The sequence below is a fragment of the Podarcis bocagei genome (assembly GCF_964188305.1).
Source record: "Podarcis bocagei genome assembly, chromosome: 4".
NCBI classification, from domain to species: Eukaryota; Metazoa; Chordata; class Lepidosauria; order Squamata; family Lacertidae; genus Podarcis; species Podarcis bocagei.
In genome coordinates, this window is record NC_138128.1 from 43,185,195 (window position 1) to 43,212,966 (window position 27,772).

Genomic DNA, 27,772 nt, shown 5'->3' on the forward strand with positions numbered 1-27,772 from the left:
CCCTGCTATGGAGAGACTTTCCTGGCATCTAACTTTGTGTACCCTTGGCACACAACCTTTTTATTTTTTCAGACCTTGAAAAATATAATGGCACAATTTCCGCCCTGTGTAACATTCTAAAAAAAGAAAAGAAAAGAAAGAAAGAATAATAGTAAGAGTATTATTCTACATATTACAAAAACCTCATACCAGGTAGCATCATTTCAAGAGAGAATGGGAGACAATGAGCATTCCCATGCTATTTGAGTTGATCTTTAATTCAACCAAGGTTGTGAAGATCCAGGCTTGTGCTATTTTTTACAAGACGGCATATGTGCAGAAAATGTTGAGCATTTGGGAATGTTGGAAACATCTCAAGACTTCAGGGGTCAGAGAAGGAGGCCAAGAGAGTTTAAAAGATAACATCAATTAATTCCATTGTATGTAGTTTATTCAAGGCTTAACATGCTCATGAGCACATCACAAATATGTATGCTTCTCATTGTGTATGTTATCTCAGACATGTCATGAATGCTTATGCTCAAAATAACAGCAAATTCAAAGAATAGCTGATAGCATCATTTATTCATTTGAAAACAAGCTTCCCATGCATTCAGACTGCTGCCTTGGGATGGGAAATAAATCAGAAAGGCAGCAGATAATGATCAGAGACCCCCTTTTATAGAGCATCGCCTGGGAGCATGGGGTAAAATAAGCAAATAGCTGCCTTAGCATTCTTTCACACATGCCAGAAGTAGACCTGGGATGGTCTAAATAAAAGGTTCCTGGGGCCAACTTAATCATGGGTGAAGTGGGGTATACAGCCATTCTCTCTCTCTGAGCATCAGCTATCTAGATAGATGCAGTAACTCATCCTAACTTTCATTTGTCCTTTGAACTTAGCACAGAAGTTCTAGTTAGTGCACAGAACCTTACATGCATATATATTGCACATATGTAAGATGTGTGCACAAAGAAACAATCAATTAAAGGAGGGGGCAGAAGTTGCAAACTTTATCAATCTTCTGCATGTTCATTGTACCCATTTTGTTACTCTAGGTGTTTGTTTTTTTTAAAAAAAATTCTAGGTACAGGTGTGGGGCATTATCATTGACAATGCACAGAGATGTTTAAGACCTTCCCTCCCTTCCATCTCAGTAAAAAAAAAAAAAAAATCCCACCATGGTCAGACTCCCACCTGACTCAGACCCTGGGAGAAACCTCATCCAAGAAGGTGATTTAGGATCCCACAGCAATCCCCAGTACAACTGAGGACTACCTTGGACCTGATCCCAAGGTAGCCTGAAGTACCCCATATCAAAGATGTTTTGGCTGGGTCCTTTTATACACTCTATGGCTGCAGCCAAGCCCTGCGTCAGTGCCCAGTTCTCACTCTTTGCTCCCATGGGTCTTGAGAGTAAATGCAGGAGTTAAATGAGTGGCAAACAGCAAGCTGGCATAAGGGTACTGTGTAGATGCCAAAAGACACAATTACCATGGTTCTACCCCAGGAAGAGTCTACTCAGAAGAAAGGGAGAATGTCCTCTGGATTCTTGCTGGCTTAATCACTCTCCTGTTCCTACTCTTCAGCACATGGGAGCCTGTGTACACATTACTGCCTTAAAACACAGCAGGGTCGGGTTTCTCTTTTGCATTTTCAACTTGCATTGTCACATCAGTTGTAGACATCAGTACAGCTTGGTGTTTTCCAAAATTCTCAATTTCTGTCCACACCAGCAGGTGTAGAAGGGGCAATGCTGTGTTCATATGGCTTACATTTTCAATTCAGTTTTCAAAATGCAGTATTTCTCAGGAAACCACAGGATAGGTGTGGATTGTGTATATACAGAGATTCACAAATCAGCAGTGGGAAAACACTGGATGGAGAGGTAATGGGACTGAGCATTTGGAGGAACTCATGGTATTGGTGTTAACTGCTAATCAGGTTGGTAACATATGTGTAGTTAGGCCCTTAATAAGAACCTTACTGCATCAGAGCAAAGGTCCATCTCATCCAACTTCCTGTTTATAACAGTGGCTAAGAAAATTCTTCTGTAAAGTCCCAACTCCAGACATGAGTGAAATAGCCTCTCTCCCCCTGCCCCTTGAATCTTGTATTTAGTTGTATGCTGCTCAAAACCAACCCATTTTACAGTCCAGAGCAAAAAGATAAGATTATCCCCACCTGAAGCCATTCCATCTGCATTAGCTGAATCTTTTTAACTCTGGTGAAGGGCTCCTATATCAGTATCTACAGACACTCTCCAACGGGTTGACTTTCATTGTCTGCCAAGATCAAGGTTAGCAGATGTCCCCATTTCCCAGGGACAGTCCCCAGATTTACAAATCAGTCCCCATACAAAATCCATCTATTTAGTAGTTGAAAAGTGTCCCTGGATTCATTGAAAAAATCTGGTAACCTTAAGATCGATGCCAACACATAAGAAGGGCACAATCTCCTGAAGGCAGCAGGGAAAGCCTGGTGGGTTGCAGGGGCGGAAGAAGGGGGTTGCTGTGGGGGCGGTCTACCCCAAGTGTCATCACTTGGGGGGTGACAAAATGGTGGACAGCACTTACCACAGGGCCTGCAGTGTGCCCAAGCCACGCGTCTCTCCTGGGAGTGACGCAGTGGCTTGGGCACCTGCAGGCTCCACGCTGCCCCAAACGGTCTGCCCACCACCGCCCCCTCAGCTGTAAGGTGGCTGAGTGGGAGGAAGCAGGCAGATTCCTCAGAGGCCCCGTGGAGCATCCTGCCCTGGCTGGCCCCACCCCTACAGGTGGCTGGCCCCACCCCCAGGTGCAGGGCACGTGCGCCGCCCCAGGCGCCTGGGTTGAGTAGCAAAAACCAGGGGTGAAGCCAGTACTGCCACCCTTCCACCCAGTACCTGAAGGGCTCTCTCTCCCCCCCTTATGATAGGGCTGGCCCTGATATTTGCTCTGACAATTTAGTTATCATGGTTAATAGTCACTGATAGACGATGAATTTGTTTAATCCCTCCTTAAAGCCACATTGTGTTTTGAGGCTGTCTGAGGGAACAGGCTTCTATTTTGAAAGAAAAGATGATGAGAGGCCCCCCTGCTGTTTCTTCCCCTGAGGTGAGTATTAAATGTAATTAGAAGTAATGCTAGGATTGCAGACAAAACTAACTTCCCTCTTCCTCCCAGCATTTTTTTTCTTTTTTCCACCAGGACCACATCCTACACAAGCTACAGGACCAGTAGACTTGAAAGTGCTTTTTGTTCTTTTTCTTTTATCTACAATGATTAGGGAGGGGTGTTTCCACTCTTAGCTCTGAGAGCACTTTGAATGAGTCACAGTCTCTAAGTAGTGACCAATTAGTTCTTTTTGAAGAGATATAAAGGTTTTAAGGCAAAGAAGCATTCTTGCATGGGCAGATACAGGCACTGTAAGCAGCTGAAGAAGGCAAGCAAAGGTTAACTTAAAAGGTTTGGCCATTCACCAGAATGATGGATTTGACAACTTTCCCCAAACATTGGATGAGGCCAGAGTGCATTCAGGTTTAACAATGAGGTACAGGGGAGTCTTCATGAGCCCCTGGATAGCAACACGATTAGTCAAAATACTAAGACACCCAGGGCACTGGGTGAACCAGCATAGGAACCAATGGTCCACTAAGCTCAGTACTGTTCATACTGAAGGGCATTGGCTCTTCAGGGCTTCAGGCAGGGGTCTCTTCCAGCTGCACCTGGAGAGATCAGCCATGAAGAATGAGAGTTATGAGTCAGGAAATCCCATGTTCAAATGTCACCCCAACCATGAATTCACCAGGTCACCTTAAGCACGTCACAATCTCTCAGTCTCAGCCTTCCATCTGCAGTATGGGAATGGTGATAATAATATTAAGCCCTTTTATAGCTTAGTTGTTGTAAGAGTTATTGAAATCTAGCTGCTAAGGATAGAGCTGGAAACCTTCAGTTTGCTACTGTGTGCAGCTGAGGCATGTTGTCAGAAAGTTATCATGACTGCAGCATGGAGCACGTTTCCAGCCCTCAAGTATTCCCAAGTCTGTTCTGTCCTATTTCCACAATAATTTTCCCATAGTGGTTTTTAATTTGCATGAACATCACACTTTGACATGTATTTTTAAATGTAAATTTCTGTTTAAATGCCGTTTTATGTGTTTTCTCTCAACATACACTTTTAAAAAATGAGTCAAGAACTACGGTACATCGAAAAATTCGAGAGGTGGGAAGTTTGGTTCACGCATTAGTCCATGAAATGCAGATCACATCAGTTTGTATTGGAGTTTGCAAAACATCAATTTCCCCCAGCATCACTATTCCTTTCTGATCTGAGATCTTGCCTGAGCAACAAGGTCTTCCTGGCTCTGGTGTGTTACTTTCTAGGTGTCCCTTAACTCTTACTCTCTTACTGAACATCTGTCTCAAGCTTGACAGTGAAACACTTTGAACACTCTCAAGCACCTTGTAAATGGAAAGTATTTTATATGCTGTTGTGTCATCCAGTTAACAAGGTCTATTGATTGTATGAGTTTTGAATGGTTGATGAATTTCTTTGTATTCTGTCTATACGATGCTGTCTATACGATCATTTACCACATTAGAAGAGGCATTTCCTCCTGTGTGAAAGAAGGAGAATGCCTCTTCTCAAATAATGACTGTCATTTGCAATTTTTGATACATACTTATATTTTAAAAATTAACATCCAGGTGGGAGGCAGCAGGTACAATCCTGATCATCTCATTGGGCCCTGTTTGAACCAGATGTACATATTCAGTTGATCAAAAGGTTTTTGAGTGATCAGTCTAACTAAACAATCAGTACAATCTTAGACAGAAGTAAGCCCTACTGAGTTCAATGAGACTTACTCCCAAACAGGTGTATAGGGTTGCAGCCTAAATATTGCATTTGCTGTTATGATGAAAACATGGTTTTCTCTCATCTGTTCATTCTTCTTTTTAAAAAGGCCCATTTTAAACATACAGCGGGATCAAGTTGTGGGGTTTTTTTCCATGAAGGAGAGCACAGGAGAGGAGTTGCATGTTTAAATGCTCCCCACTTGCCCCAACAGCACTTTTTCTTGCGTGTAAAAAAGTAGTATCAGCCTAGTCTTCTTTTGGGTTTATTTTTCTGTGTAGGAGTTAATTTCATCTTTGGATGAAGAGCAGTATACAAATAATTCAAACCTGCAACCCCCCTTCCAGCAGTATGAAGTAGTTTGCTCTAGGAAAAGCATTAGTAGGATGAGGAGGTTAAGGCGGTAATGACCCATTGGGCCAGAGATCTTGGCCGTAATATTTATTATGAAGAGTGGGAAAAACTCTGGAAACAACATCTAAAATTTACGGCCTGCGTGACACTTAAGGAGAATCTAATGAAAATGTTTTATCGCTGGTACCTGACTCCGGTTAAGTTAGCCAAAATGTATGGATCCTGCAACAAATGCTGGAAATGTAAGATAAGGGAAGGTACATTCTACCATATGTGGTGGGAATGCCCAAAGGTCATAAGGTTCTGGGAGAGTATATATGATGAAATGAAAAAAATGCTAAGATATACCTTCAATAAAAGACCAGAGGCGTTCCTGTTAGGTCTGGTAGGGAGAGAAATTAAGAAGGAAGACTATAAATTGTTCCAATACGCAACAACGGCAGCAAGGGTCCTATTAGCAAAAAATTGGAAGCAGGAGAGTACCCCAACAACGGAGGAATGGAGAAGTAAATTATTAGAATATGTGGAGATGGATAGGATGACATGTAAAATTAGATATACAAAAGATCAGAGATTTGTTGAAAATTGGGAAAGTTTTACGAAATATCTGAAAAGTTTAATCGATGAACAGACAACACTAGTAGGTTTCCAAGAAGCTCTGTAAGAGAAAAGGGTAAAGCTAAAAGAAAATGGATGGATGAGAATGACTTTGGCTTTACAAACTCGGAAATGCGGATTTATTGTTTAATGTTATAATGGACGATTCGTGAAATGACTGAAGGAAGTCAATTCTTTTCTTTTCTCTAAGTGATAGATATGAGTTTTGATTAAGTTTGCTATGTATTTTGCCTTTTGAAACTAATAAAAATTACGCATGAAAAAAAAAAAAAAAGGAAAAGCATTAGCACTTCTGCTGCATATACACAAATTGGGTCAGAGACAGTTTACTCATGAATCCCATGAGCTTTCCTTGGTTAAGGGTCCTGTGTGTGCTATTGCTGCCATTCAAGAACAAAAGAGATATCCTGGCAGGCTGTGGTGAGAAGAGGATATCTGTGCCTTGGAGGGACCTTATCATACTGCTGCCCAAACTCATGGGACTCTTCACAAGTGGATATTCCACCTAGCAATGGCAGCTGTCATCCTTGATCGCACATACCCTCCAGGAACTTCTCTACCAGCTGCTGTGTTCTTTCCTCAAAAATACTGCTAACATTAGTTTAAAAAGTTAGTAGGGTTCATCTACATCCCTGATAATCAGGTGCTATAACAGGGCTAAAAGGTATAGAAAATCTGTGACCTAAACTAGCTCTGGTTGGGAGAGAGCCCATAATCTTGACGGATAAAGGCAGTGCACATCCTGCTATTTCCAGGGAGGAAGTGGAAGTTCTAAATCAGTGCCTGAGGTCAGCTCTGTTTGTTCAGTCAACAAAGTGAAGCTTAATCCAGGTACTGTTGGTCAGTGATTCTCAAAACCTAGATACAATTGTGCAGCTATGGCTATACTCCTAAAAAGCAACCACACAGCTTGGGGTACTCCTAGATCTAGTAGCCTTGCTCCTGGGTGGAATCTACACACATATAAAAACACACCATGAAAATGCTTTTTTAAAAAACGTTTTGAAAAATACATTGAATTTGGCATAAAACAGTTGTATATTGCACTTTACAACACATTTAAAACATTTTATTTGCAGCTGTATAGCTGAGTCCCTGGATACAGAGGTAGTGGAACGAGCCAACAGTGTCTTTTACCAGCTGCTGTGCCCTTTCCTGAGCTTCAGTCACTCATGTGATGGTCACTTCCAGGTTGGATTACTATAATGCAGTATTTATGAGGTTGCCCAGAGGGCAGCAACATGAGAATGGGCCTTTTCTGCAATGGCTTCCCGTTTGTGGAATGCTCTCCCTAGGAAGGCTCACCCCGCACCTTCATCACATATCTTTAGGCACCAGGCAAAACATTTCTCTATAACCAAGAGACTTTGGCTGATTGAACATTCTATAGCCTTTTAAATGTTTTGTGAGAGGGGAGTTATTGGTTTTTGTTCTTGTTTTATTCTGTATTCTATGTTCTTATTTGTATTTTTATGTTGTGAACAGCCCTGTTATTTGAAGGAATAATAAATAATAAAAATAATAATCTCAATAATTACCTCCATCCATATGAGATGTCCAGGCTCTGAGGTCAAGTGTAGAGGTCCTGTTCTGTTCCCTCACCTCCCATTCTCTAACATAAAGGGGGCAGCTGGGTCTTTTATGTGTCCTGGAAAAAGAAGCTTGCCTGTCTCCTTAGCGAGCAAGGAAGGCTTTTCTTTCCCAGCAGGCTTTTAGGAATGTGTTTTTCTGAATTTGCTTTTCACCTGCTATGGATCTTAGAAATGTATGCTTTTTTATCAGGCGGATACATTGCTAACGTTTTATTGTCTTAGATGTATTTCTTTGCCTAATTATTTAGAAAGACAAGGTACACCTTTTGGAAATGAAAGATAAATAGAACAACCTCCTAAAAAGGATGGGATACTGGCAAAAAATATCAGAGGGAGACAAATTTGATACCTTATCTGAGTAGCAAGCAACACTTTATACAAATATATATATATGAACCTCACTAGGGAGTCATTACAGTCAGATATTGCCTGTTAGAGAAGCAAGGAATGTTACTTACTTTCCTTTCGATGTCATAATGTACAATGTTATTACTGTTTATCACATTGCTGTCACAGAATTACTAATAAGATCTATTCCTGCCCGCTTTTCAAGGCTAGGCTCTAAGTTTTAGTGAGACACACACACTTTCTTAAGGCAAGGAAAGGTGATCATTATCGATTCCTCCCGCCTCAAACTCTAGATCTTGAAGGTGTGCAAGTCCAGCAATTTATTATCCAAAAGGTACACAAGACAGGTGAGTGCATGGATAGAAATTGTGTGGGAGCACCACACATGCTACTTCGAATTCCCTCATGGAAGAAAGGCAAGATATAAATGCAGTCATAAGCAGCTCACTTCTGACAATGTTCATGCTGCTACATACCTCTGTTGAAGTGTAAAGTCCCAGTAATTAGTAATTTGGTTATTGCCTACTGAGGGTTAATTGACACACATTTCCATCCATGTTTATTTGAATACAGTTTGGCTTTATTTTGAGGAACAGTTATAACAGTTCTTTTTATAAGAAGCCAGAATTTATTCGATTTTTAAATGTCAAGCACCAACATTAGAAATTTACAATATGCCATGAATAAATGCATGAGGAATCTTATTGACAAAACAGCCTCAGAACTCTTTTTCTTATTGCTCTCCCAGGATACAGTGTATAGAAAGCATTGGGTATTTGTCAGGGCTGATTTGCATGGTCAAAAATTGGGCTCTCCCCAGCACCAATGTTTTTCATTGTACGCTCGCCAGCCATCTGGGTTTGTAATGAATTCTTAGAGGCGCATCCTGATCCAGTTATGAAGGTCTGTGTATGTAAGCAGAGGCTCTTTTTACATACTACCTGCTAGATCAGGAACAATGGAGGTTAACTGGATTCACATCTGCATTCTACATTTGTGTGTGGACAACTAATGCCAGAAGTAGTGGCACAACTTGAATTGATTTGGGGATGAATGACACACATTCAATCAAGGCAAAGAGCTTGATTATAAAATAAATAAATATGAAAATAAATAAATATGAATTGGCCCTCAGTATTTTATTTCTGGCTATGGCAAAACAAAAGTTATGTTTGGTTTTTTTATTAACACTGCAGACTGCTGCAGCATACAGTGGTGCCTCGCAAGACGAAATTAATTCGTTCCGCGAGTTTTTTCGTCTAGCGAATTTTTCGTCTTGTGAAGCACGGTGTCGGAAAAGTTTTGGAAAAGCTTCAAAAATCACCAAAAACCTCAAAAAAGGCTACCACACCGCGTTCTATGAGTTGCTCCTCGAAGTCAAGTCGCAACTGTATTAACAGTGTTAAGAAAAAGGAAACAAACTTGCAAGACGTTTTCGTCTTGTGAAGCAAGCCCATAGGGAAATTCGTCTTGCGAAGCAGCTCAAAAACCACAAAACCCTTTCGTCTAGCGAGTTTTTCATCTTGCAAGGCATTCGTCTTGCGGGGCACCACTGTACAACATTTATTTATATTTAAAATGTATACACTGCCTTTCCAAATATGTTGCTCAAAGCAGTAAGCAAAGAAGAATGGAAATTGTAGCAGAAGCTGGAGCTAAGAAAACCAAGCTGAGGCCTTTCATTTTTTTTATTTCGTCATGAAAGCAAACTCCCCCCGCCCCACGCAACTACTCTCTAAAGTTATACAATGTCCATATAGGAAATTAGGCTTTTAGCCAGACAAGTAAAACAGATTTTTGGTTGGGTTTATTTTTCCCAACTTTACATTAAAGTAAGAAAACAATGCATTTAAGAAATGCTACATGCTCTTGTGTTGTTTGGTTTGCCTTAAGTGCAGAATGGGATTGCCTGTTCACATGAATAGAGTCTATGCAAAAACCATTCTGAGAACTAACTAGCCGTCAGGCTTACATCTCTGAGTGCATCTCAGGCTTGCTTCCATGTGCCCAAAATCACAAAGTATTTTCAAAATGAGCTTTCTTTAAAAAAGAAGGTGTCTAGCACAACAACAGAGTGACTCATGTAACTAGTAGGAATGGAGAACACTGCACAGAACACGACACACACATAACTTAGAAAGAATGGCTCTTGATAATGGATTCAGTTCTTTTAGGGTGGAATTAGCATTAAACTCCAAGAAGAGCAGTTTCATTATCAAATATTGGACCGCGTGAGATGAATACACCTGAAAGTTCTTGCTTTGCAACTTCAATGCCAGTAAGGGGTTTGTTGCGTTTCTGGAGGGCTGGATTTCTACTCAAAGCTTGGGAAGCAAGCCACACTTGTGAATTTTCCATTGGACAATGTCACAGGATTTATTTGAACTTCAGTGTTTCTTGAAGAATCAATTGCCTTTGACACTACCAGCCTGACTGCTTTCCCCTTGCCTCCCCTCATTCCCACTTTCAATCCATCAGTGTCTGAATTTTCAGATGGAACAAGACTGGTAAATAAAAATATATCATTTCCAAGTTGATTATCGAGTTAGCTTTTCTCCATTTTAAGAGGCCTGGATCAGCTCTCCCACAACATCTCGATATTTCAGCTAGAAACAGAAGGGACAAAGGCAGTTTCTTGTCCAAAGATCCCACCAACATATTTTTTTTTTACACGTTTCTCTACACATAAGCACTCTGAAGTCATTAAGAAAATGGGATAAAAGCCAGTGAAGACATACATTCCACAGGGTGGTCACTGAACATAAACATAGATTCCTGATGTACTCTAATGATCCACCATTAATCAATTACAGCTAATTGGGCATTACTCACAACCCAGCGCACATATTCTCCAAGCCCCGATGGTCTCAATTAGAGAGCAATACTTGCTCTAATGGATAGGGCTTTTCTCACAGCAGCTGCAGACATGTAGCCATTTTCTTGTATAATAGTTCATCAAATAAGTGCCACTTAACAAGCCAATGGAGTGCATAGATAGAGTCTGCTGAGCACTTCCAAGTCCATTCAGCTAAGAGGCGGAGTGTGTCTGTATGCAGCATCATTGTGATTACGGCCAGAGGTGGCCGGCAGCGACTCAGTTAACCAAGCTGGCCGCATTACTTCTTCCCTTTCCAAGATGTGATGCTGCTCTGGCTGGCAAGGCACAGGCAACGGGAACAGGGAGAGCCAGGGATACAGTGCGCCGATGAATAATCACAGGAGACATGCTCAGACACATGGCTACGACAGAAGACAAGGCGAACCTGAATCAGACAATGACGAGCTGACCTGCTGGTCTGCAGCCCAGTCCTGGAAGCCCCCAGCCACTCTTTGCCACGCAACACAATCCTGCTTCTCAGTAAACTGCCAGGAGAAACATGAGCACAACATTAATGATGATGAGAAAGAGCAGAATGACAAAGACCACCACGCGCTGCGTTTCCGGGTTCATGTTGCACCGGAGGAATGTGTGAAGCGCACTCCATTTGTGCCTGCTCTGGTTCGACCCCTTCGCCATGTCTGGGATTGGCCTCAGCCCCTCGAAAAACAGCGTCTTAGCAGGTTAGCAGCAGCGCTGTTTCCGGAAGAAATCGTGAGGGGAGGCAGGGGAGGGGGCTACAAACAATAGAGGCATTTCTGCAGCTGTCAGGAAGCAAAACCTGATCAATTCGGTACAGCCATTATTATGATCGGCTTCCGAGCATAATACACGCACATGCAAGTACATCCTCTTCCCCCAAGCAATCCTCCTTATCTGGTTTTTGTTTTTTGTTTTATCTCAGCAAAGCACCAGCTTCCCACTTCATCTTCAGCAAAGTAACTGCCTCCATAAGCATTAGCTGAGTGCAGCTCCTATAGGAAGAGGGCTGCGTGTGCTGGAGCCCAGAGATCTCAGCGGCGATACTGGCTTTCTAAAGAGCTAGTCAGCTATTTGCTAAGCGCTGTAGCTAGGATACATGCAAGCCCTAGCAACGGGGGAGAGCGGGGAGGGCAGCGAGGAAAATGTGGGTCTTTCAAGGAGGGTTACAGAAGTGGAGGCAAAAAACCCAAAGGCAGCTGTGTTGGGGAAGCAGGGGTTGGGGAAGAGGAGGGGGAGGCATGGGTACAAAAATCCGGTTAGCTGTTGAAGCCTGAAGGTCTGCATTCAGACTCAGTCTGCAGATGGAGACTTTAACTGAATTAGTCTCTACAAGATATCAGATGATATCTAGGATTGAAAGATGAAGAGGCAAAAGCCCAATTTTGAAAACAATTTTGATGCTGTTAATCAAATGTGGCATTCGTTAAAAAAAAATACAGCTATGAGCTGAGTAGGCAAAAATAAATTAACAAAATTAATAAGATTAATGCAGGTGCTTCTTCAGATATTGCATAACGGCAATAGCAGTAGACAGAAAAGGAAATACAAATTGTAAGTGTAGATAACTTAATTCTTCAGCAATGGAAAAAAGGAAAAACCTGGCCAGCCTTGGGTAGTGAAAAAACAAAGGCAGCCACTTGGATCCAGAAAAAAAGCCTCCATGATTGTTACAAAATAACAAGCAAGCTTTCCCGGGGTCCAGAACTCTTAATGAGGCTGGAAGCTATACAAAGGAGAGTTGCAGGGGAAGGGAAGTACAAAAAAGAGAGCAAAAATAGGCTGGTATGTAGTCAAAAGATCTTCATTTAGACCCAATTTCAAGATGGAATTTGCATATTGTCTCTTTAAATAGACACATCAGTTTCAGCAAACTATTCTAAAACTGATTTTCAATCATCATGTAAAATATACAAAAACATCTATGTTCTGTATACTCTGAATGAGAAGTTTCCTATGATCGGAAATAGGAATTGACCTCGTTCAGATCTATTTATTATTATTATTATTTATTTATTTATTTAATTTATATACTGCCCTCCATCCAAAGTTTTCAGGTGCTTTCAACATTTTTGAAATCTAGAGATTCACTATGATTTTTAGCAAATAATTCACACAGCTACTCAGAAAAATGTGGGAGGACAGATGCACTCTTCCCACAAACACACCATGCTAATAGCAACCAGGTCTACTGAATCATCTATCACAAGCATGTATGGCAGGAAGCAAAACCACAGTTTGTGCACGATTTAATTATGCAGATAACCCATTGTCTTAAGTTATAATGTTATACACTAACTTGGTAACTTCTGATTTAATGGCAGTGTATATGCTTTAAATACAGTAAATAAAAAGAATAATACTGTAATACAGAAACAGGTGGGGGAGGCAGGTGGACACACAATGGTTCCTTAATCTACACTGAGATGTTTTTCAAATGTTAGTACTTGAGAGACCAGTTCTGTTCCTGAACAATTTGTCTGGCCTGATTGCCCTCTTCTCTCCCTTGCTAACATAATTTACTTTTTGCCCATAAATCTTTGAAAGTCCTCACCAAAGTTATCTATATTTGTGAATTGACACAAAAGAGTGGATTTGGAAGACATAGAGTCAACACAAGCATCCTGTTTGACTTGAGTTCCTGGTCAGATTGTGGGAGAGAATGCATATTCCACATTTTATTTTTAAGACTTTGTACGAAAGACTCCAAGCCACTCAGGAGACAGGCGCTGGACCATGGTCTGATTGAGGGAGATTTCCATTTGGAATTAAACAAACAGACTACCATATCTGATTTAGGGACTTAGCACAAACATGTAGGCAGGCAGGCAGGCTTAGTATGAAAACTCCCACCACCGCCCCAGCTTAGATTGTTATCTCCCTTGTGTCTAGGAAAGGCTAAATGTTATAAAAGCAAAAGTATTACCAGTTTTTCACAGAGAGATCAACATTTCAACAAAAGACTCATGCAACCATCTTAAGCTAGCAACAGTACATGCTCAGGATGTGAAGTTTGACTTTTTGCACTGTGCAGTCATATTCGTCAAAAACTTTATGGTAGTACAGCAAACACAGAATCAATGGCACTGCCACTTTATCAGGAAAGAAAAAAGTCAAACCATACCCACTGGCAGAGGAACGGGGAGCAGGGGGGAGCGCACTGCCTCCGGCACCATCAGGGAGGGGGGTACCATCGCAGCCGCCCCCCGACACACACCACGCACCCCCCCACTGTGCAGGGCGCCATGCCCCCTCAGGTAGTGCGCCACACCCCTTGGGAGCATGTCACGCCCCCATGGGTGGCATGCCACACCCCCGGGATGCACACCACGGCCCCACAGGTGGCATGCCATGCCCTGGGATGCACGCCACACCCCACAGGGCACGTGCCAGCCATGCCCCTGCCTGCTCTCTGCCCCCAGTGCCGGAGAATGCAGCTTCGCCACTGAGCATACCGGTTCAACCAACATTCCTGTAAGTTCATTAAGCTGTAGCCTTTTTCCATTGTTGTTCTGCACAAAAAGAAAGCATCTATTCAGAATGCAGCTTCGCAGCTGCAGGTTCTTCCCCAAAATGATGTGTCCTTAATTCAACATCTAATTGAAATAAACATGTCAAAATGCCACCTTTCTGCATGCATTCTTTGTACATGGAACCATGTCTGAAAGGAGCTTGTATAACACCTGTAGCCTTGTGAAACATTGCCCATAAGCTGGAATAGTAGAGTTTTCAGCAGGCATTTAAAGTATGAAACAGATGGTGCCTGCTGCATTGCTATTGGCAGAGTATTCCACAGGATTGGGCTCATGATACTAAAGGCTCCATTTCTTGTTGATGTCAGATGAGCCTCGCCAGCTCAGCAGAGAACAAACAACACTCTTGTAGAAGATCACAGTGATGAAGCTGGGATATAAGGGTTCAGGCTGTTCCTAAAGTAACCTGCACCAAAGTCGTTCATGGTGCTGTAAATTAACACAGTGACTAGAAACTGGCTCTGAGGTAGCTGAGCACCCTTTGCAATCGACTAGATAAAGAGTTTTTAACAGTAGTGTCACATGTTGTCAGCTATGTGTCCCCATCAGCAGTCTGGCTGCCGAATTCTGCACCAGCTGGAGATTCCAAACCAGGCCCAAGGGCAGACTCACATAAAGCGCATTGCAGCAATCCAGACTTGAGGTTACCAAAGCAGCACTCAGGACGTTCTTGTCCCAGAACGGTCAAATATAGCAAATCAGATAAAGCTGGTAAAAGGCACTCCTACCAAGCTGAACTACAAGACATATGGCTAGTGGTCACATTTACAAAGACCACCACACAGAAGGAAGTTGTTTGTTTGTTTTTTGCTTGATTCATCTACGAAAAGACTGCTTGATATCTCATCACTTGAACTTCACCTGAGTATGTGAAATGGTGTGAAGATGATATGGGGCAATATGAAAGCTCTGCCTGGGGTGTTGGGCTGGTGACAGCCATTTCACACGTGCATGTTATTGGGATTATGTGCTCTATCTCACCAGCACCTGGCTGCTACATTTTGGACTACAGTAATCTAAACACTTTGCAGTGTCAGGCTTACATAGAGAACATTTCAATATGAGCTGGAAATTCTCAAGGAATGAATTACTGTGCCCAGGTCAGTCGTATCCAGAAAAAATACAAGATTCATAAGGACATGTGTCTATGTTAAAGATCAAGGACGAGTAAGATTATCCACAGTGAGATCTTTAACAATACTGAATAATTTAAGCAGGCATCTAAGCAAAAGGGGCCTTACCACAGACTTTACCAACCGGGTACCATCCAGATATTTTGGACTACTGGCTGGGCCAATAGCCCAAAACTTTTGTAGGGCACAAGGTTGGCAAAGACTGGCTCCATGCATAATCAACTGTGTGCTGCTTTCATGAACTGAATTGTGCCCTAAATCACCACACACTTTTGTGCCAGATTATTTGCCATCTTTATTGCGGCCTTGCTCTATAGTGCTTGAGCCTGTAAAGATATGTGCAATCTATTAGCTGGGATAAGCAAAACAGCCTGCTCTCCAGTGAATGCAGTTCAGTGTTATACTGGGTTATGCCAAGTGGCTTTATCTGGGTATGAAAAATTAATAACACTAATAAATCTGCTTGCACAGATCAAGGAGAGAGAGAAAAGATGAAAAGCCTAACGGTAACATTAGAATTTACTTCACTGTGAAAGCAAAGTGTGGGAGCTGGTTTGGCAGTGCCACAAAACAAACACACAATAGCCTCCTCTTTTACTCTCACAATCCAGGATAAACCAAGATAAAAAGATAACTAAACATAACAGACATACAATGCTTGGCCATCACATACATATTCATTTTTTGTGTTCTTCTATGATCTCTGGTCTAATCAGGCATGCAGGTTTTCATAGTACTTCACCCTGTACTAGGGTAGCTATGTGAAAAATAGGACAAGGCTTCTGCATCTTACATAGTTGTGAATGAAAGTCCCTCTACTACATAAAAGTGCCGAAACACTTTCCTCTTCTGCATCTAAATAAAAAGATTGTCCAGTAGCACCTTAGAGACCAACTAAGTTTGTTCTGGGTATACGTTTTTGTGTGCATGCACAAGTAGGTCTCTAAGGTGCTACTGGACAGTCTTTTTATTTATTTCGACTACGTCAGACCAACCCGGCTACCTACCTGAATCTGTTCTGCATCTGGTCACCTGCCACCTCAGCCCCAAGCCCAGGGTGTCAGCAAAATCCAACCAGACCCTTCCAACCAGAATCTGAAAATCAGTAGGTTGCCAGCGCTCCTGACTGTCAGACCTTACTGGACATTCCTGCAGATTCAGATAGACAAAAGCTAAAAGTCCAATTGAATTCAGTCAGACTTACTTCCCAGTAAACAGGCTGCAAGGCTCATTTGCTTTTCAAACCTAGTCTGGATTCCCATCTTTCTGAGGTGGTAAAGTTCACACAGTGACTTGCCACCTCATTTTTCACATGGCAAGTCATTTGTGTGAAAACAGCCTGGGGGGGGGGGAGAAATGAAATGCTACCTTGTCCGAAAAAATGCTTAAAAACATGACAGTGTGTTAGGAAAGCTACTGTGTATGAATCGGCAGCTAAACTTTTCCTTGTCACTGAAGTACTGAGTGAGGCACTCCCCCCCCCCGCAAGAACATGATAACAAAATACTGTAAACTTTTATTATTTTTAATATGGCAGGCACAGTTAAATGTTCAACCTCACCTGCAATCTTAAGAACATAGGAAGAGTGTGCTGGATCAGGCCAATGGTTTGACTTCACTCCCCGGAGGCGCCTTCTACTGTCTCTTGAGACAGACACCAACCTCTAGTGGCTTTATCTAGAGGTGGCCAACTCAGTGCCTTTATCAGCCGCTGCCCACACAGCCAATTTGGGACAATGGGAGTTAGAATCCAACCTCATCATCTATCTCTGAACTCCAAAGTAGTTGATAAGAACCCATTGACTAACAACCACGGGAGCCTTCCCCCACCCCAAACCAGCAGCCATTCCTCTTGCTGCATTTCTCTAAAGTGTTCACTAAGGGAAGTGTCAGTTATAAGCCTGTCAGTTATCACCTCTGCAGAGGTTATTTGATCAGTCATCGTTATAGAGTTAAGTGTTGATGCTAAGCATTCTGCAATATCTTTTGAATAACTCTGCAAGTGCCTGCTGGTGAACTGCCATATAAACAGCAGCTGCAGAATTATCTATCACCTTCCTTGCGGACACAAGCATCACAACTCTCTCTTTCCCTTTCCGTCTAATGTCATGCACTCTGAGCACAGTTGCCAAGACAAAGTCAATATTATTTCTCAGCTGACCTTGCAAATTCAGGGCAGATGAATTATCCCCAAATGCACAAAGAATCAGAGAATCGCAGCTGTCACTCATAAGGTCCCTGGCCACCCCAACCATTTCTGGCACTTTGCTTTATTTGAGGCTAGAACATGGCAGATGAGCCCCCCGCTGCCGCCACCACCACAAAAAAAATATTGTGTACATAACTCAAGTTTTGAATACGCAGCTAGTTTGTGTCCATATGACAGGAATGGCCGCTAATATTCTTGGGCCTTTGTCAGATCAGACAAGACCTCACATTCAGTCTTCACACAGACCACAAAATTTTAACCACATATCTGAAGGCAGTTTGGTCTTGCTGTGGGTTTCTGATTACTGTGGTATCTTTAAGTCCATTAGTCTAGCATAAAAGGCACATCATTCTCAATTATTCTTGCAAAGAACGGAGGTCTGAAACCATGGGGATAACAACACCAACAACAACATTAGCAAATTATATAATGATGATGATTTATACCCTGCCTTTCCACTACAATTTGTAGAGCTTACAACAAACCATTCACTACAAAATCAAGTAAATAACAACATACTATTTTGCCTGGACTGAGGCTTAATTTTCATGACCCTTACCAAACACTGGAATTTAATTATTACCCAAGCCTTTGTGGTAGATTTTTGATAGCTATTGCAGCCTTGCACAGCAAAAGGGCTGAATCTAAGAGGATTATAGGAGCGACAATAAAACAGCCCATCAGGTTCATATCCCTTGCACCTTTCTTTGATACATGACAACAGCATGTTACAAATTTATTTATTTTTACTAGCCTCTCTGTCAAAACTTACTTGTGTTAGTTGCAACTGGGCTAAAAGGAAAAAAGAACCAACTTTTGGAAAGCCTTCCCATCTAAAAGAAAGGGCATAGACACACCTCCTCATCTGCTGCTGCTAAATATCTGCAAAATACCCCCTGCATAGAAACAATACTTGTTTAAATTCTTTCATTAACCTGAATACATGTAAAAACACAGCAGTTAAATTTCTAATGGGAATTATCTGTGAGCTATATATTTTAGAAATGGAGTAGAAAAATGTGGTTACATACCAGAGAGCTTTATTCATAATCTGGAATGTGCCAGTGTACAGTTTGCTAATAAACATTTATAAGTCTTATGTAAAATACAAAACTTTATCTCTGCTTTCATTCCTACATGATATTCTAAGCTGGGGACAGGCTACTAAAGATTATGCTACAGTTCAAGCATTCATACCCTCCAATGAAATTTTTCATTAATTTATAGAATGAATGTATTGCTATATTCTAATGTAGGATATTCATGAGTGAGTGGGCTTAGAAACACAGTTGGATGGCAACATTCTGATCTTAATGCACCAGATAACAAAACCCCTTAAGGCAATCAACATCAGTATTTCAATACATACACAACCATTGTTCTTCCTTAAACATACTATTTCTTTCGTCATTAGTATTTTGAATGAGGAAAGGAAGGAAATACAAATGGAAAAACATATATTTTCAAAGTGTACAGAAACTACCTTCACTGAATAAAAAAGCATATTTAATCCTTGATCCTAGATGGTGACTTGAAAGCATTTTTAATAATGAACAGAACACTTTTCAGGAGGAAAAAATCACCAAGCAAAGTCTGCAGTTCTACAGGAAATCATCATAATCACTATGTCTCCAAGCCAAATATTTTCTTTTTTTTTTTTAAATGCATTTTTATTGAAGTTATACACAAAAAACAGATATATATGAAAATACAGAGAAAAAATTACAAAGAAAAAAAAGAGGAAAAAAAAACAAAAACCACACATCCGAAAAAAGAAAGACACACAATCTGAACTTCCCTCCATCCTTTTGATAAGTATCAAATATCTCCTTCCATTACGTATTTGATTTTCAATCTATAGTCTTAAATTCACTCGCTGGTCGTATTGTTCTAACCCCGTCAATTCACTTTAAGCATTTATTCCAATATATTTCCAAAATTTACTCCAATTTTTCAGAAATTTCTGTTCATCCTGATCTCTTATTTTACCTGTTAGTTTGTCAAGCTCAGCATAGTTTACCATTCTAATCTGCCAGTCCTTTATGTTGGGGATGGTTTCCACTTTCCAATATTGTGCCAACATAATTCTCGCTGCTGTGGTGGCGTAGAGGAATATCGTCCTATCTTCCTTTTTAATTTCTTTATCCATCATTCCCAACAGGAAGGCTTCAGGCCTCTTGGGAAAGGTATACTTAAATATTTTTTTAAGTTCATTATAAATTAATTCCCAAAAGCCTTTCACCTTTTTACATGTCCACCATAAATGATATAGGTCACCCTCCACCTCGCCACATTTCCAGCATCTCTTATCCTTTAATCTATACATTTTGGCCAATTTCACAGGGGTATGGTACCATCTATATAGCATCTTCCAGATATTTTCTCTCAATGCCATACATGCTGTGAACTTTATGTTACAATTCCAAACTTCTATCCACCTTTCAAAATCAATGTTATAACCAAAGTCAATTGCCCATTTAATCATTGCCTCCTTCACCTCCTCATCTTTTGTGTACCACTCTAGTAATATATCATAAATTCTGGACAGGGTTTTATTTTTGCCTTCTATTACTTCTATACTAAATTTTGATTTTTTATCATCAAAACCCGCCTTCCTCTTATCCTCTTTTAACAAATCATTCACCTGGTGGTATTGCAGCCAACCAGTGAATAAATTTTTTATTTCTTCATAAGGTCTGAGTTTGGGCCCTTGGTCAGTTTTTCTTAACATTTCTTCATAGGTGGCGTTTATCTCCTCCATATTTATTTTCTTAATCGTTAAGGCCTCTATTGGTGAAATCCACCATGGGGTCTTTCTTTCGAGGAGGTTTTTGTTCCTTTCCCATGCTTGATATAATGGTCCCCTAAAAATATGATCTAAGAAACTCTTGTGAACTTTCACTTTCCCATACCAAAGGTACGAATGCCATCCGTACCAATTATTAAAGCCTTCCAGGTCCAGTAGCTCTCTATTCTCCAGTTTTATCCAATCTTTTACCCAATATATACAAGCCGCTTCATAGTATAAACTTAGGTCCGGGAGAGAAAAACCCCCTCTTTCTTTTTTGTCTATCAAAATTTTCATTTTTATCCGTGGCCTTTTCCCCTGCCAAATATACTTTGCCAAGGCTCTCTGCCACTCTTTACATTGTTTTAGGCCTTTAAGTATGGGGATGGTTTGGAATAAAAATAACATTCTAGGCAGAATGTTCATTTTAACAACAGCTATCCTCCCCAAAAAGGAGAGTTTCATCCTCCCCCAAATTTCCATGTCTTTCTTTATACTCCTCCAGGTGGCATCGTAATTATCCTTGTATAAATTTATGTTCTTAGCTGTAACCCAGATCCCAAGATATTTCACTTTCTTAGCTACCGCAATTTTGGTCTTTCTTTCTAGATCTATCACTTCTTCCTTTGTTAAATTTTTAACTAACATTTTGGTTTTGTTTTTATTTACCTTAAGTCCTGCCACGGCTCCAAATTCGTCAATTTTTTGTAAAGCTTCTTTTACGCTGTTTTTTGGGTCTTCTAAGGTTAGTACAATGTCATCTGCGAAGGCCTTGATTTTGTATTCCCTCTTTCCTACCCTGACTCCTGTGACTTCTGTTGCCCCCCTCAGTCTCTCGTTTAGTATTTCTAATACTGTTATAAACAATAGAGGGGACAGGGGGCAGCCCAAGCCAAATATTTTCTGGAAGGTGCATTCAAAGTTGCTTCCGAAAGAAAGACAGAGAGGTCCTCAATAAATATGAGAGGACCTCTCTTCCTGATCAAATAGTGGAAGCACAGCCAAGTCCCATGCCATCCAATGAGTGCAAAGGAAGTTGGTCTGAGTTGAACGACCTATCTGTGCACTTACAGATGCATGTAAACAAAGATCGCAGTAGCACAACACTTCTGAAATTTTGTTTAATCATTCTGCTGGTTAGCCCACCTATAACATTAAGATAATAAGAAGTCTTGTGCAGAACTTCAGTATATATGCTGCTTGTCCCAACAAAGTGAAACATAAGAGCTGAAGAATCAGTTTTGAACACACCAATAAAATCACACACAACAATGGCCTTGCTAGATCAGCAGTGCATCAGGCAGAGCTCTGATTGAACAATATGGAACATACCAGCTGCTAGGTTCAGATATATTAGTAGACTGAAGAACTTTGTTGCCTACTTTTCTACTCAAAGTAATTGAAATTAATTAAAAAGTCACAGATCATACAAATTATTCTAAAATTCAATTATATGTATTAAAAATCACCCAAAATACCCAACATCAACTTAATGTTTAGGATAATAAAATAATATCACAGAACTAACAAATGCTCACAATTAATTGGCAATTAACCTAAAGGCCTTCCAAAATATGAAAAATTAAAAGGAAACAACCTGGTGTGCTCTAATGGTGGATTCTGGAACATAGTGATTCTGTCTTAAGCTAACTGGCCTGATTGAGCTTATTGATGCATCCTCCATCATTTTTTCTCCACCTTAAAATTTGCAAACATATTTTTGAGCATCATACGTCTCCCATATGCTCTTTCAAAGGAAGTTGCCTTTGCATGTCTGCCTACTAAAATTCATGCACATGAGGGAGTTAACAGATAAATGAACCACTAGAAAATGCATCTTCTGCAAAGAGAGTCCTGCCTGGTTAATCATAATAGTTTCACTGTTGCGGCTGTTGTTTAAAAATGATAGCTCTGTCTTATTTTCCTTAGAAACCCGTAGTTGCAGTACCTCATTAATAGCAAGCTGTTCTCCTCCTCCACCTGGGTGGCCATAACGATGGCTAGAACTTCGGAAGTCTTCATACAAGTCTTCTTCACTTCCCACATCATCACTGGTTTTCTCCAGTGAGCCATCAGCAATGACTAAAATAATAAACAAACAAAAAAATCAGGAATGTTGGCCAGATGCAGAATGGAAGGAAGCACAGTAGGTTAGTGTGTTCAAAACAAGGTTATTATAAATGTAAATTTTCAGGCTATAAACAGACCAGGTCTAACAGAAAAGAGAAATAGACAGGACCTGTTGGAATTTATGAAGCTCAGCAATAGCCCTGCTTTATCTTGGAATGATACAGCTCACCTGTGGCCATAAATTTCCCTGCTTTCTTTGGTTCTGGTCTCAGTGGTCCCTAGCAAAGCCCATGGTTTGCATACAGAATCTCTCAAATTCAGTTCCCGGCATCTCCAAGAATGGTTGGGAAAGACCCGTTTGAAATCCTTAAGAATTACTGCTAGTAAGTCCAAACAATACTGGGTTAGATGGACCAGCAATATTGTCTTGGTATAGGACATCTTTCTATGTTCCCTTAAGTGCTTAAAGGAAACAGGCTGCTGAAAGGGTGGTCAACAGCTCCTGTTTACAACCCTTCACCTAGGCCTGGAACATCTGTCTGTTTTGATTGCTCTGCTTCAGCTCTCACCAAATCCTGCCTGGTTCTCTTTACCTGTTGCCTTCATATTTGCCCTTGGCTCACTTGGCTCACTGCAATCTTGCTATGTGCTGGGTGTATATATATATTCTTATTTTTTTAGCTATTTGATTTCTTACCCATGCTTCACCATGAGGTGAAATACAATATTAAAGTCAGTTAAAACAAATTACAGTCATTTATAGATGATATTGCTTGTAAGTGATTGCAATAGCTCTCCACTAATGAACAGAGCATTTTCTTTTGGCAGACTTTGTCTGCACCCCAAACCACCATTTTGTGACTTTGGCTGGTAGATTCCAGTGTTCCAAGGGACAGAAGTATATCCTCTAAGCATGAAGTCTGCCTACCCATGAACTAGGTCAAAATCTTAGGGAAAAATGCAGCAAACAAACCATTTGACTTAAGCTTTTAAGAATATAAATGATGGGAACAGGGAGGGGCAGAATGCCTCTTTAGACTAAAGTATTTCCTTCTACGCTGTTTGTTCCCTTTTCCTCAGCACGACACTTTATTGTTTCATCAAATGTTTCACTATACTTTTCCTTTACATGCCGCCTCTGCCTGTTCCATTACTGAACTCTATAATTTTCAGCTTCAAGACAAATCTCTCCCATCAACTTTAAAGCTTTCTGGGTTTTTGTTTTGCTTTGCTCCTTCTCCGTCCCCTCCCCCAATTGATATATGATTTGCACTTAGATGAAAAAGTTGTGGTCTGCGTTAAAATGTGCTCTGCTAAGCCCCCTTGTAACCTATAATCTGTGTCCTTGCCAAGCACACATTTGTTTGCCTAGCTTAACTCATGTTCAGGGATCAGCAGCATGAGTTTTCCAGGGCAGTCTTGCAAAATGTTATTTCACCCTGTAATAGCTGCTCAAGCTTAGCAAAAGAAAGCAGCAGTGGCAGGTTTCTGCCAACTGTTCCACTGCTTGCGGCAACACCAAAGATGCAGTTCAAATGCCACATTGAAAATAAGTAAAAGAGAAGGATTTTCATTGCATTTATACAAATTAGAGCATCCAAAATGTCAAAGGCCCGAGAGAGAAACATTTTTAAAATGTAAGAAGAAAAGCTGCTGACTTATTTTTGAATTCCCAGAAATACTACCCTTATGCCCCTGATACTTAAGTCATGGATCTAGAGAGCTGAGGCTGGGAAGACTTTTAACCCATTACATTACAAGAACAATCCTAAAGTTAATGGCAAATCTTCCATTTATTTCAGTAGATTGGGATCACAACTATTTGCAGTGGAAGAGTAGTATTTGTTTAAACACACACAAACACAGTGAAATGAAAAACAAACAATAGTTTCTCATCAGTTTTATCAAGCGTTAAGTTTAAAGATCTTAATGCTTTCAAGCTGAGAAAAGTTCCTTGCATCTCCTCCTATACTTCATCTCCCTGGCTATGTATTTACCGGTACAACTCAACATCCAGAGTTTGCTACCTCCGTGTTACCTATGTTACTCCCGGAATAACTAATCCCAGCGTACACACAAAGTATTCCAGTGTGTTCAGACCACATCCATTTGCTGAATCTCTTCAGCCAATCATAGGTCACTATGTTTCCCTATGCTACTGGCTTTCATCCACTAATCTTGCTAATGTAAATAAGACTTCACCTGCAATGAAAGGGAGGTGAGTCAAGACAAGAGCTCTTGATCTTACCAGTTGACCTTTTTTAAACCCCTCTGATTCATCCTTTGAACATGTATATACATGAGGGGAAGAGGCTGAGCTCAATCACTGATACCCAGGGATACCTGATTGCGTAAACAAACAGGTCCTGACACACATCATGCCAGACCCTCATTTCTGCCTTCAGTCAGAGGCAATCACATCAGTGCACATAGATCTATTAAAGCAGGCATGCTTTCTCTAAAATAGTTCCAGGGCTTGTTGAAGGTCAGAGGCTAAAGGGAACTATAGAAGCTAGGTATTGTGGTAGACATAGCAGTCCCCACCCTGCCACTAGCTTCCTAGCTGAGTGTGGAGTTCCTTGCATAGCTTCTGTTCTCCTCTTTGTGGTTAAAAATAAATAAAAAGAATCTACTTTTACACCAATTAGATAGAATACACTTATAAGCTGCAGCCACACTCCAAAATACAGAAAGTCTTCTTACTGGTGTAGGGTCCAGGTTTTGAGGGGTCCCTAAGAAAGATTATCTTAGTGTCCCCACTCTGAGGACCATCCCCTTCACATTGCTGCATGCTACTTCTGCTCATTCACTTGCCCTCTTTCTCTGGGCCCTGAAGGCAACCCTGTACAGGGAGGTTTTTTAAGGTTTAATGTTTTATTATGTTTTTATTCATGTTAGAAGCCACCCAGAGTGGCTGGGGCAACCCAGTCAGATAGGAAGGGCATAGAAGGAGGAGGAGGAGGAGGTGGAGAGACTGAAACTTAATTATGCCGTTACAGCTATTACTATAATGATTGTAAATAGTACTACTGTGATGCACTTATGGCCGGTCAAGCAATGAATCACTTGACTTGAGTTTTATGGCATCTGTGAGTGTTTCATCTCAAAGAGTAACTTCAATTGCTGACCACTGCTTCCAGAAACTCTGCTAAATGAATGAAAGCTTCTAATAAGGTGCCTACACACAAGTCTTCTCATGCAGCAAAAGTGTGATGGACTGTGACTACTACTACTACTACTTGTTATTATTTCCAGAGGAAGAGCGCAAGGGAAGTAGAAGATGCTGGTCTGTCTCCTTACTCTTTTCCCTGGTTGTGTGTTAGATTGGGCGAGTGAACAGGCAGTGGCAGGAGGAGAAACAGAATAGTCAAGAGGCTCCAGAGACTGGCAGTGGACACACAACCGCTGGAGAGTTGGCCTTGGCAGGTGCCAACAATGCCACCCCTAGCCCAGGGCCAACTTTGCTTCCTTATGTAGCTGACTTTTTTGTGAGCCTGACCAACATACTGTGAAGAGGATCTCACCTTTGCCCCATAAAATATTCACATTACCCAAATATGCCTATTCACCATACCTCAAGTTCTTAGAGCACTGAAGGATCAAAACTGGATAGAGAACACAAAATGCAATACACAACACTTTTGCTCAGATATGTAGAGCTACACAGAATTTCAAAATGTGTAAACATTTCTTCCTACACAAACATAGCAATGTATTCAATGTTACCCCTACTACTCAGAGAAGACACACTGAAATTAATGGTCATGACTAAGTTACGTCCATTATTTCAATAGGCCTACTTTGAACAAAATTTAGTTGCATACAACCCATAGAGTCAGCCCAGTGAAACATGTCACTTTCAATTATTCTTGGTTTGAGAGCCAGGTAAAAAAGGTAAAAGCCCTCTCCTAATGTTTTTATCATAGCTGACCAAAGATGTTCTAGTCTGGAACTGAAATCTTTTAAAAGCTCTCTTATAAGTTTCTGCTTTTTCTTTCCAGTTCTCTCCTACCTCTGCTGTTCTTTGGCAGTAGAGTATACCGCCACAGTCCATTAATGGGTAGGCTTAATTGTCATGATCAAGCTGTCTGGGTGGTAACCATAACAGTCTGTTCCCAAATATCCACTCAGAGCCTAAATATAGGCATCTTTTATCTTTCTACTTCTATTTTGCATCACACCATGTAAGCTGTTACAAACGGTATTGTTCTTGACAACTGTACAGCTGTAAAATTTCAGCTATATTAGGAATAGTCATGTTTCTGTGGGTCATTAGCTTGTAGGAGCCTCTGAAAACTGCTCTCGTGAGATCTTATCTCAACAACAGCCCATAACGCAAATATTTCATATTTCAAGCATTCCTAGTGTACAAGCATTTGCACAATCATATTTAAAATGTTTACAAAAAAATTAAGCCTCTATCATATTGAAGGGAAAGGAGGAGCAGCAAAACAAAAGCTGGGCACGGGATGAACCCAGCCATTTGTCCCAATGGCCACATACAAGATGAATGGACATCATAGCCAAACTAGTGCCTGTTTTATGAGATTCTAACTTTTGTGCTCAGTAGCACAACAGTGAAGTGCTAACCAGGCCAAGGGCCAGGATTTGGTACAGACTGCATTAAGTTACTAACAATATTTACCATAATGCATAACACAAAAATCAGACGTTACAAACATACAGGATGCCACTAATGAAAACAGACAGCAAACAAGTGTAGATTTTGAGATGTGGGATTTGTCTGTTTCCTGTGCCCAGCAGGTGCCCTAATGCTAGAAGCAGGAAATCTTGCTTTTGCTCAACTATTTTTGCAATGTCTGCTTCTCTTTCCTGTAGAAACTTTGATGGCATTCATCAAAGCTTAACAGAATTAAAGCACAACTCCACGTCTGTGATATCCCTTTGTAATAAACAAATTCAGAGCTTGTTAGAACGACAAATGTTGCTTGGGGCTGTAATCCTTATCCAATTGAATTTTGTCACTGATTGCATTCAGGGCTGCATGAATCCTCATTAATATGTAGTAACTTATTTTTAAAAATGAGCTTCTTCTCCGAATGTCACCTTGCATAAGTTCCCAAATGCCAACCATACAAATGGATCAATCCAAGGAAGCGCAGTTATGGATTCCCAAGGAATGTGACATTTCCAAAATGATAAAAGTGTAAAATAATTATAGCTAAAAGGTAAATGTGGGGTGCCTTTTATATATTTTTTTAAAGGTGAAGGGTTAAAAACCAACAAAGGGAATAGGTCTTGCAATCGTATCAGCTAGACCAATTATTTTGCTTTCCTCCCCCATCCCCTGAGGTATCAAAGTGAGACTGTACAAAAATGAACTTTGAAAAAAAGTTATGAGGAAACCTGCTTGTTCTACAGATCCTTTTACACTGAAACACAGCTGCAAAAGTGTTTCATAATATGTATGTGGAACACATGAAAAACAGG

The 27,772-nt window shown here is 40.8% G+C and overlaps 1 protein-coding gene across 5 annotated transcripts in view; it reads right to left on the bottom strand.

Annotated features, from left to right (window-relative positions):
* ARHGEF4 (Rho guanine nucleotide exchange factor 4) overlaps positions 1-27,772 on the bottom strand; it is a 155,895-nt gene that overhangs the window by 22,278 nt on the left and 105,845 nt on the right. For all 5 annotated transcript variants that reach the window (XM_081191095.1, XM_081191096.1, XM_081191094.1 and 2 more), the window contains one exon: positions 22,200-22,333. In XM_081191095.1, the coding sequence (XP_081047221.1) occupies positions 22,200-22,333 (134 nt within the window). The remainder of the gene's footprint in view (positions 1-22,199; positions 22,334-27,772) is intronic.